The sequence below is a fragment of the Leucoraja erinacea genome, chromosome 28, assembly GCF_028641065.1.
Source record: "Leucoraja erinacea ecotype New England chromosome 28, Leri_hhj_1, whole genome shotgun sequence".
Taxonomy (NCBI): Eukaryota; Metazoa; Chordata; class Chondrichthyes; order Rajiformes; family Rajidae; genus Leucoraja; species Leucoraja erinaceus.
In genome coordinates, this window is record NC_073404.1 from 5,102,114 (window position 1) to 5,117,734 (window position 15,621).

At 42.6% G+C, this 15,621-nt stretch overlaps 1 protein-coding gene across 1 annotated transcript in view; it reads right to left on the minus strand.

Moving 5' to 3' along the window:
* Positions 1-15,621, minus strand: part of LOC129710532 (lissencephaly-1 homolog) — a 116,992-nt gene that overhangs the window by 76,476 nt on the left and 24,895 nt on the right. The window contains exon 2 of the mRNA XM_055657569.1: positions 14,778-15,009. Within this exon, the coding sequence (XP_055513544.1) occupies positions 14,778-14,809 (32 nt within the window). The 5' untranslated portion in view covers positions 14,810-15,009. The remainder of the gene's footprint in view (positions 1-14,777; positions 15,010-15,621) is intronic.

Consider the following 15,621-nt stretch of genomic DNA (forward strand, 5'->3'; position numbering starts at 1 on the left):
GAGGAGATGCAGGTGAACCTCTGTCGCACCTGGAACGATGGGTCCTCGAATGGAGTTGAGGGGAGAGGTAAAGCGACAAGTGTAGCATCTCTTGCGGTTGCAAGGGAAAGTGCCCGGGGAGGGGGTGGTGCGGGAGGGAAGAATTGTTACGGGGGAGCAGCCTTTGCAGAAAGCAGACGGGGGGGGGGGGGGGGGGGGGGGGGGGGGGGGGGGGGGGTGGGGGGGGGAGATACAAGAGATACGGGGCAACTGACATTGGGAAAAAAAAACACAATGTGCATACCATACAATATTCATAGAATGGCTATTCGAGGCCACAACATCAAAGCTACTCAGGACTACATGCACAAGTACAGAAGCATCTAGGTGTTTTTTGCATGAATCAAAGCATTCAGGCAGTTTCAGCAAATAGAAATAGGGATGTTTTGTTAACTTTGTACCGGAAGTGTGAGAGCACACTTTTGAGTCCTGGGTAGTTTTGGTCTATTTACCTGAAGGGAAGATATAATAGGATTGGAGGCAGTCCAAAAGAGACTCACCAGACGAATTCCTGGGTTGGGAGGTCTACTCTATCAAGAGAGGCTAAACAAGTTTGGTTTGTTTTGGTGTTCAGAAGTTTGAGTGAAGAGTCCAGAGTGTTTAATTGTCAAATATACCAGGGCATTGAGAGTCTTACTTGTTGACGTTTATAGGCACATTAAACACAACACATATATAATAAACTATTAGCTATAGACAACCAGGCTATTATAGTGCAACCCAAAGTATGTAGTGCAGCCTTATATAAAGTGCATAATAGTTCAGTGCTGAGGTAGGGTTGTGCAGGGTGGCTCAAGAGCCTAATGGTTGATGAGAAGCTATTCGTGAAACTGCAGATAGCAGTTCTCAGGTTTGTTCAGTCTTCTCCTGATGGTAGTCGCATGGTGAGAACATGGAGAGAGTAATGTGGGTCTTTGATAATATTAGCCGCCTTCTTGAGGCAGCGCTTTCTGTACATCCCTTTAATGGTGGGGAGAGCAATGGAACAGACAATGTCCACCAGCTTTTCAGCCTCCTTCGTTCTTCGGTGTTTTAATTATTGAATCAGTATGTTCTCCATTGCATGAGGTGAGATCTTATCGAAACACAAAATCTTAAGGGGACGTGACAGGGAATGTGTCAAAGATATTTTTAACGAGTAGTAGAATCTTGAATGGGGGGGGGGGGTCATTTAACACCCAACAACAGCAGATTAGCCATGGTTAAATTGAATGGCAGGGAAGACCAGATGGTGCTCTCTGATTTTATTTTCATGTGTTCTTATTAGACTCTACTTGCTTGGGCAAGTATAATAACTACACATTTCAAGAAGCTTAACATCCAAGATAAAGCAGCCTGCCTAACTGGTATTGCACCTTCCATTCTAAATATTCATTCCCATCACCATAGAAATACAAAGGTTACAGCATATGTTACCAACACATCCTAACCCCAATAACATCTAAGAGGACATGGGCTGAGATTTTCAAATATTTGCAAAAACTATTATACTGTGATGTTAAAATACTGAACAAAACTAAAATATTTGGAAAGGTTAAAATAAACGGTCAAAATAAGAATGCAACTTAATCACCAGGCTGGGAATCCCCATTCAAATGAAAGCGTGCTCCCTGCATAATACTGAGATATCCCAGCAAGATGGATACCAGCAACAGATCATAGAGACAAATGTGCCAGTTCAATTTGGTGAATCTTTGAATAAATATAGCAAGATAAACCACAGATAGACACAAAAAGCTGGAGTAACTCAGCAGGTCAGACAGCATCTCTGGAGAAAAGGAAAGTTTTGGGTCAAGACCCCTCTTGAGACTGAAAAAAACATGCTTGGTTACTAGAATAGGTACCGATTTCTTCCATTGGCATTAGAAATATAAAAGACTTCCTGCCCATTTCTCATCGTGACTATTCCAGCCTATTATCCATCAATTCTATCCACCCAAGCTGCAAAAATGCATTAATGAAAATCTGTGAGGTGGCAAATAGTGGTTTACACTGTGATGGCCCCTCAGTTGACAACTCTTGACAAAGGTGAGATTCAGATAAAAATGGCTTTTAAGCACGAGTTCTGCATGCTGCAATCAATGTTTAAGAGGTGAAATGACTGAAAGAAAGTGCCACAGCTTTATCAAGAAAAATTCAGATTCCAACAGAAAAAAAGAATGTCTCCTTATCTTTACTTTATGACAACAGTTAAAGTAGTTTATCTTCTCAAATAAACCATTAAAACAGCATTGTAACATCTACAGTGGCTTGCAAAAGTATTCGTACCCCTTGAACCTTTCCACACTTTTGTCACGTTACAACCACAAACGTAAATGTATTTTACGTGATAGACCAACACAAAGTGGTACATAATTGTGAAGTGGAAGGAAAATGATACATGGTTTTCAAATTTTTTTACAAATAAAAAACTGAAAAGTGTGGCGTGCAAAAGTATTCAGCTGCCCCGAGTCAATACTTTGTGGAACCACCTTTCGCTGCAATTACAGCTGCAAGTCTTTTGGGGTATGTCTCTACCAGCATGATGCCCCACAGCATGATGTTGCCACCACCATGTTTCACAGTGGGGATGGTTTGTTCAGGGTGATGTGCAGTGTTAGTTTTCCGCCACACATAGCATTTTGCATTTAGGCCAAAAACTTCAATTTTGGTCTCATCTGACCAGAGCACCTTCCTCCACATGTTTGCTGTGTCCCCCACATGGCTTGTGGCAAACTACAAACGGGACTTCTTATGGTTTTTTTTCCCCCAACAATGGCTTTCTTCTTGCCACTCTTCCATAAAGGTCCGATTTGTGGAGTGCATGACTAATAGTTGTCCTGTGGACAGATTCTCCCACCTGAGCTGTGGATCTCAGCAGCTCCTCCAGAGTTACCATGGGCCTCTTAGCTGCTTCTCTGATCAATGCTCTCCTTGCCCGGCCTGTCAGTTTAGGTGGACGGCCATGTCTTGGTAGGTTTGCAGTTGTGCTATACTCTTTCCATTTCCGGATGATGGATTGAACAGTGCTCCGTGAGATGTTCAAAGTTTGGGATATTTTTTTATAACCTAACCCTGCTTTATACTTCTCCACAACTTTATCCCTGACCTGTTTGGTGTGTTCCTTGGGCTTCATGATGCTGTTTGTTCACTAATATTCTCTAACAAACCTCTGAGGCCTTCACAGAACAGCTGTAGAGATTAGATTACACACAAGTGGACTCTATTTATTAATTAGGTGACTTCTGAAGGCAATTGGTTGCACTGGATTTTATTTAGGGGTATCAGAATAAAGGGGGCTGAATACTTTTGCACACCACACTTTTCAGTTTTTTTATTTGTAAAAAAATTTGAAAACCATGTATCATTTTCTTTCCATTTCACAATTATGCGCCACTTTGTGTTGGTCTATCACATAAAATCCCAATAAAATACATTTACGTTTGTGGTTGTAACTTGACAAAATGTGGAAAAGTTCAAGGGGTCTGAATACTTTTGCAAGCCACTGTATGTCAGGATGCTATTCATTGACTACAGGTCAGCTTTCAACCCCATAACCCCATTCTGGACTTTGGTCTTTTGGCCTCTAAATGCAACTAGCTTCAAGTTTACTCATGTTGACTCAATCCACAACAAGATGCAATGCAACAAAGAGATTGAGAACGTGGTGTAAATGTGTCAGGATATTAACCTAGCCCTTAACGTCAGCTAGGCCAAATAATTTTGTTGACCATTGGATGTGCGAAAATGAACACAGCCCTGTCCTCACCAACATAGGTGCTGCAGAGGTGGCCAACAGCTTCAAGTTCTGAGGCATCCATAATCACCAGCTAACAAACCTGGTCCCTTTACTTGTACAATAACCATGTGTTTACCTACTTAGGCATCCGAGAAAATTCGGCATTTCGCGGATTCTCTCAAACTTGTACCAATGTGCTATAAAAAGTATTCTGACAAGATGCATCTCGGCCTAGTTTGAAACTGCTCTGCACTCGACTGTGTGAACCAGCAGAGCATGGTGAACACAGCCTAATACACCATGGACGTCACTTCCTTCCATTCAGTCCATCTTCACAGTGTGCTGCATCAGGAAAGTTTAACGTATCGTCAAGGAAGCCTACTGTTCTGGCAATCCCTTTGTTCTCTTCAACTTACCAGGAGACACAGAAGCACAAAACGGAATATCCAGAGTAAGAACAGCTTCATCTAGGCTATCGACTCATGAGCCAATCACCTCTTTCACAGTCCATTCCCGGAGGTGCGGCCATGTCATCTTACCTTTACCTCATTGGGTTATTCTGTTATTGTACTTCTATATTTTATTGGTCTTACAATCTTGCATCATTCTTTTGTTTTGAACGTGTTCTATTTATTGTTGTATTTATCATTATTGTTTGTATACTGTTTAGCCTCATGTGAATCAATGAATTTCATTACACCCTGGTGTATATGACAGCAGGGCTCTCGCTTAACTTTTTTTTCCTGTTGCCAGCCGGGCAACATTGGCAGCTTTTTAGGTTGCCAAATGACATTTTAGGTGGTAATTTAAGATGGCTTGCATGACACGTGCTCGGACAAAGTGCTCAATGAAGCTGTCACATATTATTTCTGCTTCAAATAAAGTCACAAACTAACATATTCACCAATCAAGACATGATATATACCACAATCACATGCAGCAAAATTATAATATGGTATCTCAACTCTTTTTACACGTTGCAATTAATACAATTTTTATTATTTCTTTCCACTTCCAAACAAAAATGTGGTTGGATTATTCAGCGTATGATCAACCCGTGTCAATAAATCCTGGACCTTGATAACATATATGCTTAACCATGCACACTACAGCTGTTAAAACTGACTATACCCATCTGACAGGTTAAGCATTACACTAACTAACAAGAGATGGCCAAAGGACATAAATGCAGCAAATGTTTGGTAATATTTAAAGGTGTCAAGGCGCCACATTACCGAACATTCAGATTAGATGTATGTGGCAATGAAGATATCCAGTTTCTAAGCACAATTTTTTTTTTTTTAAATAAATTGTTGATAAACGCTTTTTCCATCATTCCCACTTCAGAATGTTAAAAGTTCAACTGAAATACCTCCTGACTAAATTTGTAATGTATGACTGACTGTAGAAGTAAAACCTAGATAAATCCAACATTTGGTTGTGAATGTTGCTCATTAAATAACTGCAGTTGCTGAGGGACAAGGGCGGTACATTTTCCCAGTCTCAGCTCCATTTGCCATTCAAAATGAATTCTGTAGTAACTTGACTCAGCCAGCAGCAACTCTAGCCCAGCCCCGCGGCAATCGAACACTGCGGTTTTAATGTTTCACGTGTTCACGGTTTAATTAATCCATCTTTATGGATTAAAACAAATAATAACATTGGGAATTAAAACAGCGGATTCTGGATTGAGGGACTATGTTTGGTAACGGAATCATTCCAATGTTCTGCTCTCCTACATTTCCCCGCACAATCATCTCGCAGAGAATGATCCCAGCCTAACCCTCCCCATTCTCTCCTATTCTGCAAGAAAAAACTACATTGAAGACTCAAACTCGCGATCGAGTAACTGCCGGGATCGAGGCGCAAACTCGCGACCTTGCGGATACGAGCCGAGCACTCTACCACTGAGCCAGCCGTTAAAATCTACGCTAAAAATCTTCCATTCCGAAAGCCGAAAAATTCTGATTTCCGAAAAGTGTCTGGTCCCAAGGCTTTCGGATAAAAGGTTGTGCACCTGTATTGGTACAGAAACACTCTTGCTTCCCACATAATTTATCCACAACAAAATATACAGGTTGCAAGGAATTTTCTAAAGGCATTTTATGATAATAGCTGTTAAAACTGACTATACCCATCTGACAGGTTAAACATTACACTAACTAACAAGAGATGGCCAAAGGACATAAATGCAGCAAATGTTTGGTAATATATTTAAAGGTGTCAAGGCGCCACATTACCGGACATTCAGATTAGATGTATGTGGCAATGAAGATACCCAGTTTCTAAGCACAATTTTTTTTTTTTTTTTTTAAATTGTTGATAAACGCTTTTTCCATCATTTCCACTTCAGAATGTTAAAAGTTCAACTGAAATGCCTCCTGACTAAATTTGTAATGTATATGACTGACTGTAGAAGTAAAACCTGGATAAATCCAACATTTGGTTGTGAATGTTGCTCATTAAATAACTGCAGTACTGATACTCCATATTAAAATGAATTCTGTAGTAACTTGTCAGTGGCAATCGAACACTGCGGTTTTAATGTTTCACGTGTTCAGGTTTAATTAATCCATCTTTATGGATTAAAACAAATAATAACATTGGGAATTAAAACATATTTTATTGACTATGTTTGGTAACGGAATGCAATGTTAGCTCTGAAGACATTTCCAGCACAATAGGGTTGGGAGGGGGGTGTATGAATCAGTGCAGGATGGAGGATGGGGGGGGATGGGGGGGGGGCTTGAGAAGGCAATCGGTGAGGAGCTTAGTGTTGGGTTGTAGTAGGTAAAATTGTGAGGGGGGAGCGCGGGGGATGTCAGTGGGGTTGAATGGGGGGGGGGGGGGGGGGGGATCTGTGCAGGATGGATGGAAGGGGGTCGGTGTACAGGATGAATTGGGGGACCAGTGTAGGATTGATGGGGAGTGGCAGGAGAATCAATGCGAGGACTAGGGAGCTTAGTGCAGGATGAAGAGTGGGGGGGGGGGGATGGGGAGCTCAGGGGATGTAATTGAGGACTGAATAGAGTACAGGAATGGGGATCAGTGCGGGATGGAGAGGAGGGGTCTCAGGATAAGGGGTGGGGGGGGAGAGAGAGCGGGAGAGAGAGGAAGGGGCAGAGGAGGTGGGAAGGAAGGCTAGCGCGGACCAGGTCCGTGGAGGGGACCGCGGACAGAATATCTTGGCGGCTGCACACGCATGTGCGCACTCACACACATGCGCAACCCAGTGCTAAATGCAGCTGAACTGCCTGTCTCGCCTACAGCCCTGTCTCAATCCACACAGGGCTGTTGGTTAACCTGGCGGGACAGGAAGTGCGAGAGCTGGGTTTAACACTGCTTCTCTGTGCAGGCTGGGGGCGCCGCGCTCGTCTGACTCCCGACGCCTCTGGCCACCCCCGGGGGTGGGGGCTCTCGGGTGGGGACGGGGATGGTCCAGCGGCGGTTCGGCAACGATTGCAGCACCGGAGAGCGGGATCGATCCTGGCTGCGGTGCAGGTCTGCCGATGGTGTTTTGGCTCATCTCCCTCCTCCAATCACCGCGCTCTATCCTCAGCCTCCCCCCTCCCATCTACTCTACTTCCACCTCTGACCGAGACCTCCCCTCCTCTAATGGTCTGTTTTGGAAGCGCCGTTGGCGGAGTGGCAGCAGTTTATTGTGTCAATCTTCTGTATAAACCAAGTTGCCAAGCCGGGCAAAATGACTCGCCGTTTAGGTTGCCCGGCGGCACTTTGGAGAGTGGTCTGTGGCACCCGGGCAACCGTTAATTTCGAGCCCTGTGACAATTAACTCATCCAATATACAGAGGTTGCAATTAAACTATTTCCTTGTATATAGACCATAGAACAGAACAGCACAAGAATAGGCCTTTTGGCTTGTAATGTCTGTGCCAAACATGATGTCAAGATCAACTCTTACCTGCACATAATCCAGACCTCTCCATTCCTTCCACATCTACGTGCCTATCCAAAGTATTTTAAATGCCACTATCGCATCTGCCTCAACCATCACCCAGGGCAGCAAGTTCCAGGGACTCACCACCCTTGTGTAAAAATCTTGCTCCACACACCTTCTAGTATTTGATATTTCCATCCTGGGAAATAGATTCTGACCGCTTGCCCTCTCTCTTCGTCTCATCATTTTATACTTCCATCAGGTCGCCCCTCAACTGCAGCGTTCCAGATAAAACAATCCAATTCTGTCTAACCTCTCGCTGTAGCTAATACCCTCTAATCCAAGTATGTAAAAAAGCACACAAAAAACATTACAACTGAACTGAATTACAGCAGACTAACACGTTCAATAAACTACACGGATGTAATGCATCTCAACAAAGATTTTAATTTTATGACTGGCATTTGCTTCCAGCAACTTTAGCATAAAATGCCAAGTAAAATAAAAAAATTGAGTGACTACAAAAACTCCCATCCCCAAAGCACAGCAATCTACCAGAAGGTCAACTAGTTCATTAAAACTTCAAATACTGTTTTAAATGAAATGGATCTCTTATTAAAAAAGATTTATTGCCACAGTTCCTCGATACTGTTGCTTGAGAAAATGCAAGCACAAATTGGTATGGTCCAAAATTGACAAAGAACCAGAATTTGGAAAAGGTTGATTGCTGCGACTTGAACTGACAATTTTTCACATTCTTACGAAAAATGCAATGTTGAAGATGCATCTCCGCATTAGAGGTTGTGGTTTGTAAGGCACTGTCTAATGAGTCTGCAGCCAAAAAATGCTGTCGTGCATCCTGTAGATGGTATAATCTCTGCTACTGTGTTTCAGTGATGGAATGGTTATGGATGGGAAGCCTGTCAAATGGACTATGCCCTGTATGTTGTTAAGCTTCTTAAGCATGATTGACGTATTACTCATCCAGGCAAGTAGAGGGGATTCCATCACACTCCGGACATGAACTTTGCAGATGGTGGGTCTAATGGGGTGAGTTACTCAGTGCAGGATTCCCAGCCACTTTGCATACATGACTATTTCAATTCAGTTTTTACTCAATGGTAATCCCCAAGATATTGATGGTGGGGAATTCAGTGCTCATGATACAGTTCCATCACCGACTTTTCGGCATCCTTGGTACCCAAGCCTTTCTGGTCTATGAAGGGTTTCGGCCCGAAACGGTGCCTTTTTCCTTCGCTCCATAAATGCTGCTGCACCCGCTGAGTTTCTCCAGCTTTGTGTACCTTTCTGGTATATATTCATTTTGCTGGACCAGAGGTCAATAACTCCAAAACTGTAATGGAACAATCTGCAGAGGCCAGAGAACAGCCGAGATAACAGCCCACAAAGTTGGCCTCGGACGTCGGCTATGGAAACAGCCCGGCTGCAGGGTGCAAATTCAATATGCCGATTGTCGCTGAAGTCCCGATAAAGTTGATATCTGCCACCTCACCTGGCCTGAAGGTGCAACATTTTCAGTGGGATTTCCAGGGGGGGGGGGGGGGGGGGGGGGGGGGGGGGGGGGGGGGGGGGACCTTGAAATGCACTCTTGCGATTTTGTCCAGATTAAAAGATGTGCGGGACCACCAGTTGCCAGAAAATTGGTGGTGGACATAACATTGAATGTCAGGGAATGATAACTGGATTTTCTTGTTGGTGATCTTCAGTTAATATCACTTGTGCAGCACAAATGTGGCTTGTCACCATTCACACCAGACCTGGATATTGTCCAGATCTTGCTGCTTTTGGAGGTGGACTGCTTCATTATCCAACGAGTCAAATGGTGCTGAATATTGTTCAAACATAAGCAAACATCCCGATTTCTGACATGCTCTCATCTTCTCCACTAAACATGTTATTTTCACGGCTCTACACCGAGTTGAATAATTTCAGATAACCAATGTTGCAGTGTTCAGGCTTCACATTTTCCAATTACAATGAAAGGTTTGCAACCTGCAATGTTAATTTTGCTTTCTCTCTCCACAGATGCCAGACTTGCTGAGTATTTCAGGCACGGTCTTTTAAATCAAATTTCCAATAACTGTATATGATCTATATCCTATTGTACCCTTCGCCAACCCTTTTGTTTTCTGCAACTCCACCGAAGTTTAACTCTGTTTATGTCTGACTAACCAACTCATATCTACATCACAAACAATCCCAGCCCAAATCCCTGCAAAACACCGGTGATCAGGTCTCCAGGCAGAATAACACCTTTCCACCAAACTACTATGTGACAATGGATCCCATGCATCATAATCCTCTGGATCAACCTACAGTGAGGGAGTTTGTCAAATGCCTTGCATAAAGACAATGTACTGCATTCACTGCCCTACCTTCATCTTGATTGAATTCTTCATGCAATCAAAACAGAAAAATGGGCAGTGGTTAAAGTATGAACCAACATTTGGCAGTCGCCACATACAAGAATAGTCACATTCTGTGGGACTGTTATGAAATCACAAGAACAATGATAATCACTTGATTGAAGCTAGGAACCTCTAGTATTGATTTATCACAGGGTGAACTAAACCAAAACGATCCAAGGGATAACATCCCAATAAAATTCTCTGAAATTCAGTAAGTAGGCAGCAAAATACAAAAATTACCTCACTTTACTAAGATGCAAGGTTTGAGAGGCATGCATCATGAAAATAACAACACTGTGGCCATTTGCTTATAGTGAGATAACAAGCAATAGGTTCACTCCAAGACATCTCCAATGGCATCTAGGGCCAAAACAATAGGCAAAGAGCTGGCTGGTACCATGGTAAAAAGAGATAACTGAGAGCCTGGGTCAAGGCAAAAATACCCAAATTATTACATGTGGTCATCAGACCAACACGGAGAACAGGGTCTTTGCATGAATTGTCAAGTGCAACCAATTCCAGGTTCCCCTGTAACGAACTGGCTCGGCAATTTGAACATCCAGGAATGAAGGAGACGACTGACTGTGGCAGATAATGCCCGGTCCAGAGGTATTGGCCTCCCTACAATTGATGGGATCTATAGGAAATAATGCCTCAAAAGGGCAGCCAATGTCACCAATATCACCACCCCAGCCACGCTCTCCTTTTACTTCTACCATCAGAAAGAAGATGGCATGAAAACCCGTGACGAGATTCTTGAACACGACAATAAACTCTAAAACTATAAGCTTCTATGGACTAGGTTTTGGGGTGCACAATGACTTTGGTTTTTGCACTATTATGATTACCTTGTATGACGGCAATCAGTTGTATTTATGTTTATTTCTTTTCTGTATGTTATTGCATTTACAGGCATGTTAAGCTACACAAGACCCAAACCTGAAGAGCTAAATCTAACTCTGCGGCAGAGAGTTCCACAGATTCACAACTCTCTGGGTGAAAAGGGTTTCCTTATCTCAGTCCTAAATGGCCTACCCCTTAATCTTAAACCGTGACCCTTGGTTCTGGACTCCCCCAACATTGGGAATTTTTTCCTGCATCTAGCCTGTCCAATTCTTTAAGAATTGTATATGTTTCTATAAGATGCCCTCTCATCCTAAATTCCAGTGAATACAAGCCAGTCGACCCATTCTGAAATGGTTAAATGCTTTTAAATATATAAAAGATACATGGTGGAATACTTGACTAGGTTGTAGCATGTATTCCAAGAGAGAGAGAGACAAGCCCAGGCTTGTCTCAGGTGGTGTATATTGAGACAATGACCTATGCCTTTGAAATGTCTTGTCCTGGAAGTACCTCTTTGCTCCCAAACAGAAATCCTTTTGCAATCAAGGCCAACATGCCATTAGCTTTCTTCACTGCCTGCTGTACCTGCATGCTTATTTTCAGTGTTTAAGAAGGAACTGCAGATGCTGGAGAATCGAAGGTACACAAAAGCTGGAGAAACTCAGCGGGTGCAGCAGCATCTATGGAGCGAAGGAAGGGTCTGAAGAAGGGTTTCGGCCCAAAACGTTGCCTATTTCCTTCGCTCCATAGATGCTGCTGCACCCGCTGAGTTTCTCCAGCTTTTTTGTGTACCTGCTTATTTTCAGTGACTGATGTACAAGCACACCCAGATCTTGTTGCACCTCCCTTTTTCCTAATCTGACACCATTCAGATAATAGCCTGCCTTCCTGTTCTTGCCACCAGAGTGGGTAAACTCACATTTATCCACATTATACTGCATCTACCATGTATATGCATCTGCCCACTCACCCAACCTATCCAAGTCACCCTGCAGCCTCATAGCACCCTCTTTGCAGCTTACACCGCCACCCACAAACTTGGAGATGTAAATGCTACACAATAAAGATGAAATAAAGATAGCGGGACAATAGCTCAGCTGCAATGGGTGAAGATGGCCAAAACAAGTTTTTCTTACACTGGGCAGTTGATGTGGTGCTGTCTCATTGGAAATTAGGAAGGTCATCGACCTTAAAAAGAGGACTGAACCTCTTAACAAACTCTTAAACAGTATGAGAACAATAATTACGAGGAGAATTACGAAGAGTGTGGGATTCAAAAAGGAAACCATATATCTGATGGAGACGAATCACCTTGTGTTTAAGAAGGAACTGCAGATGCTGGAAAATCAAAGGTAGACAAAATTGCTGGAGAAACTCAGTGGGTGCAGCAGCATCTATGGAGCGAAGCAAATAGGCAACGTTTCGGGCCAAAAACCCTTCTTCAGACCTTGTGTTTTGGCAGGTACTATATTGTGCAAGATGTGAGTGCTGAACTTTAGCCAAACAAATCATCCACAAAGGAACACATGCTCTCAAATTTCCTAGCCACTTTTATTCATCCAGAAAATGTAAGCATTGTAAAGATGAGCATTGGAGCTCTGCAGCCAATGTGGTGAAGAAATGCTCTGTCCTGCTTGGGTAGCACTCTAAGGCTATGGTTGCCTCCCTGTAGATAGATTGTCATCCTGTTAGATTAAATTAATGTACGAAAATAGCTGAGTGTTGAGCCTTGACCCACAAACCCTCAAGATGAATACTGCTCCACTATCTCCAACCTGATATTCCATTATACAAATCATTTTGATAGCATAGGAACAGGTCCTTCAGCCCATGATGTCTATGCCGACCATGTCAAATTAAACTGCTCCCAGCGGCGAGCACGGTATCCACATACAGGTACACAACCTTTTATCCGAAAGCCTTGGGACCAGACACTTCTCGGATTTCCGAATTGTTCGGATTTCAGAATGGAAGATTTTTAGCGTAGATTAGGTAGGTAGCGCGGGCGGCTTGAAAAGTCTGGAGTGGCTGCCTCCTCCCCGGAGACCGGGGAATCATTGCTTAAATGTTATTCAGTTAGTTTGGAGGGATTTTATGTGGTTGGGGAGGGGGTGAAGGGGGAAACTTTAATTCTTAGTCCCCAACCTGGTCGGAGAGGCGTGGAGCGGGCAATGCCTTACCAGGTCGCCATGCAGTAAGCTCTGGAGCGCTGTGGCCGCTGACTCCCAACATCGCAGAGCGGGGGCTGCGGGCGTCCGGCCGCGGGCGGCGCCGGTTGGAGCTCCGACCCCGGCGAACTCTACACCTAGCTGCGTGGCACTCCAAATCCAGTGCGGCCCGCGGCTGGACGCCCGCAGCCCCAGCTCCGCGATGTTGGGAGTCGGCGGCCACAGCGCTCCGGAGCTTACTGCATGGCGACCCGGTAAGGCATTGCCCGCTCCCCGCCTCTCCGACCAGGCAGGGGACTAAGAATTAAAGTTTCCCCCTTCACCCCTCCCCCCCCCCCCCCCCTTCACATAAAAGCCCTCCAAACTAACTGACTAACATTTAAGCAATGATTTACAGATGTTTAGGTGTCTCCCCGGAGGGGGAGGAGGCAGCCGCTACAATAGTACAGACCTGGGTTGACCGTGGGTCGTTTTGGGTCAAGTTTGGCGCCAAACGCGAGCTTTGGTGTGCAGGCGACATCCTGGAAAAAATGTCCGGTTTTCGGAGCTTTTCGGTTTCCGGATAAAAGGTTGTGCACCTGTACCCCTATTCCTAACAAATCTAACTAAAAGCCTCTTTGAACACCACTATTTATCTGATTCCACCACCTGAAGAAACTGCAGATTTTGTTCTAACAAACTAATGCAAGTTACTTTTTGCGAGCACCAAAATAAACAATTAATAAGAATTTTTAAATCTGTAGTGAAGTTTATCTAAAGTATCCTCACATGCCTGAACATTACCAAGCAAAGACAAAATTCTACAACTTTGTCATTTCCACAAGCCTAGCTTAATATGTCAATGTTATTCTTTAAAGTCACAGGTTTATAAATAAGAGTAAAGAATCGGCCCTTATGAACTGATGATCATGTTGTCCTCTACCAATTGTTAAATAAGCAGATATAAAATATTTTAAAATATTCTACATATGCTGGATATAATAAATATTTAGTCAGAGATTATGACTTTATTTTGTTTCCTGTCCAAACTTTTCTTTCATTTTTGTGCAGGATCAACATGCAGCTCTCCTCAATACAACGTCAAGAAGATAAATAATCTATTAAAAGACAAAATGCTGGTGCAACTCAGCCGTTCAGGTTGCATCTGTGGAGAACATAGATAGGCGACATTTCAGATCGAGACCCTTCATCAGACTTCTTTAGAAATTGCCTGACCAGCATCTGTAGTTCTTTGTGTCTAAAAAAATCTATTACATTGATTTTTTTTAAATGATTTGCTTTTCAAATTCTCTCAGTTCAAATATTAAAACATTAAGATTTGGGTATAAGAACATTAAGCTTCTCAAATGGATGTGGACAGCTGTGGAATTAAACAATATATTGGAAAACCAGTTTATTGCAGACAAACTAGTATATTATAGGTTTCAAATGTAATTTTAATTGCTTCAATGTACAAACATGGAGCAACGGCTCAAGTTTTTGATGGCAGTTACCTGCCTGAATTCCTACAGCTTTGTCTTTTAATAGATTGTACAATATTATATTAATAGATTGGCATTGTTCACTGAGTAAAATACAATAAAAAATAAAAAATAAACAAATATACATTAAATACATGGCAGACTGAAGGGCATAAGTTCAATCTCACATGGTAATAAGATTCATCCTGGAGTACTTACAATTCATCTCTTTGTCTCTGTGACAACACCATTTTGATTGTGTGAAATCAAGTCTGATTTGTACAGCAGCTGCTGCCTCCTCCACAGGAGATCCAAATTCCTTGCAAACTCCTAATTTGTTATGAGTACTGCCACACAGTGGCCCTATGCCAATCCAAAACACCTTTGTAGTAGCCAAATCCAAAAATCAATGGGAGGCTTGGTGACATTCAACAACCGATATTCATTTCACCTGTAAATTAAAACAGAAAGAAAGTCAAGATACTGACAACATTCATAAATATCAAATATTTAGCAACTAAACTGTATAAACTTGAAAAGTTTTCCAATTGAGAATGATTGTTGACCAGACATGTTTTGACCTTTTTTGTTTTCAACTTCACCCTTTTGCTGGAATATTTTTAATGTAGAAATAATTGTACATGTTAATGCACTCCAACTGTTGTTTTTGGGAGCTAGGATAAAAGTGATTAGTTTGCTGAGGAAATATTACCAACTATAATCGTTGAGATATGTATAACTTCAGGATCCAATCTAATGACATCTTCAAAACAATACCTATGTATTTAATCAATTTAGAGATACTGCTATAGTAATAATTATTCAATTTCTGGATGCTTATAATGTGGCTGTAATAGTTAAACCATATCACATTTTTAAGTGCTAAATTTGGCTTTTACTTTTTTCTTTTAATATGTAGGGAGCTTATCGGGGGTGGGAGAAAGCAGGAAGAGAGGACGGTAAAGACAAAGCATGGCAGGTGATAGGTTGATACAATAAATTGTAAGGCTCTATGGAAGGAATGTAGGCGAAAGGGAAAGGGGGGGGGGGGGGGAAAAATACA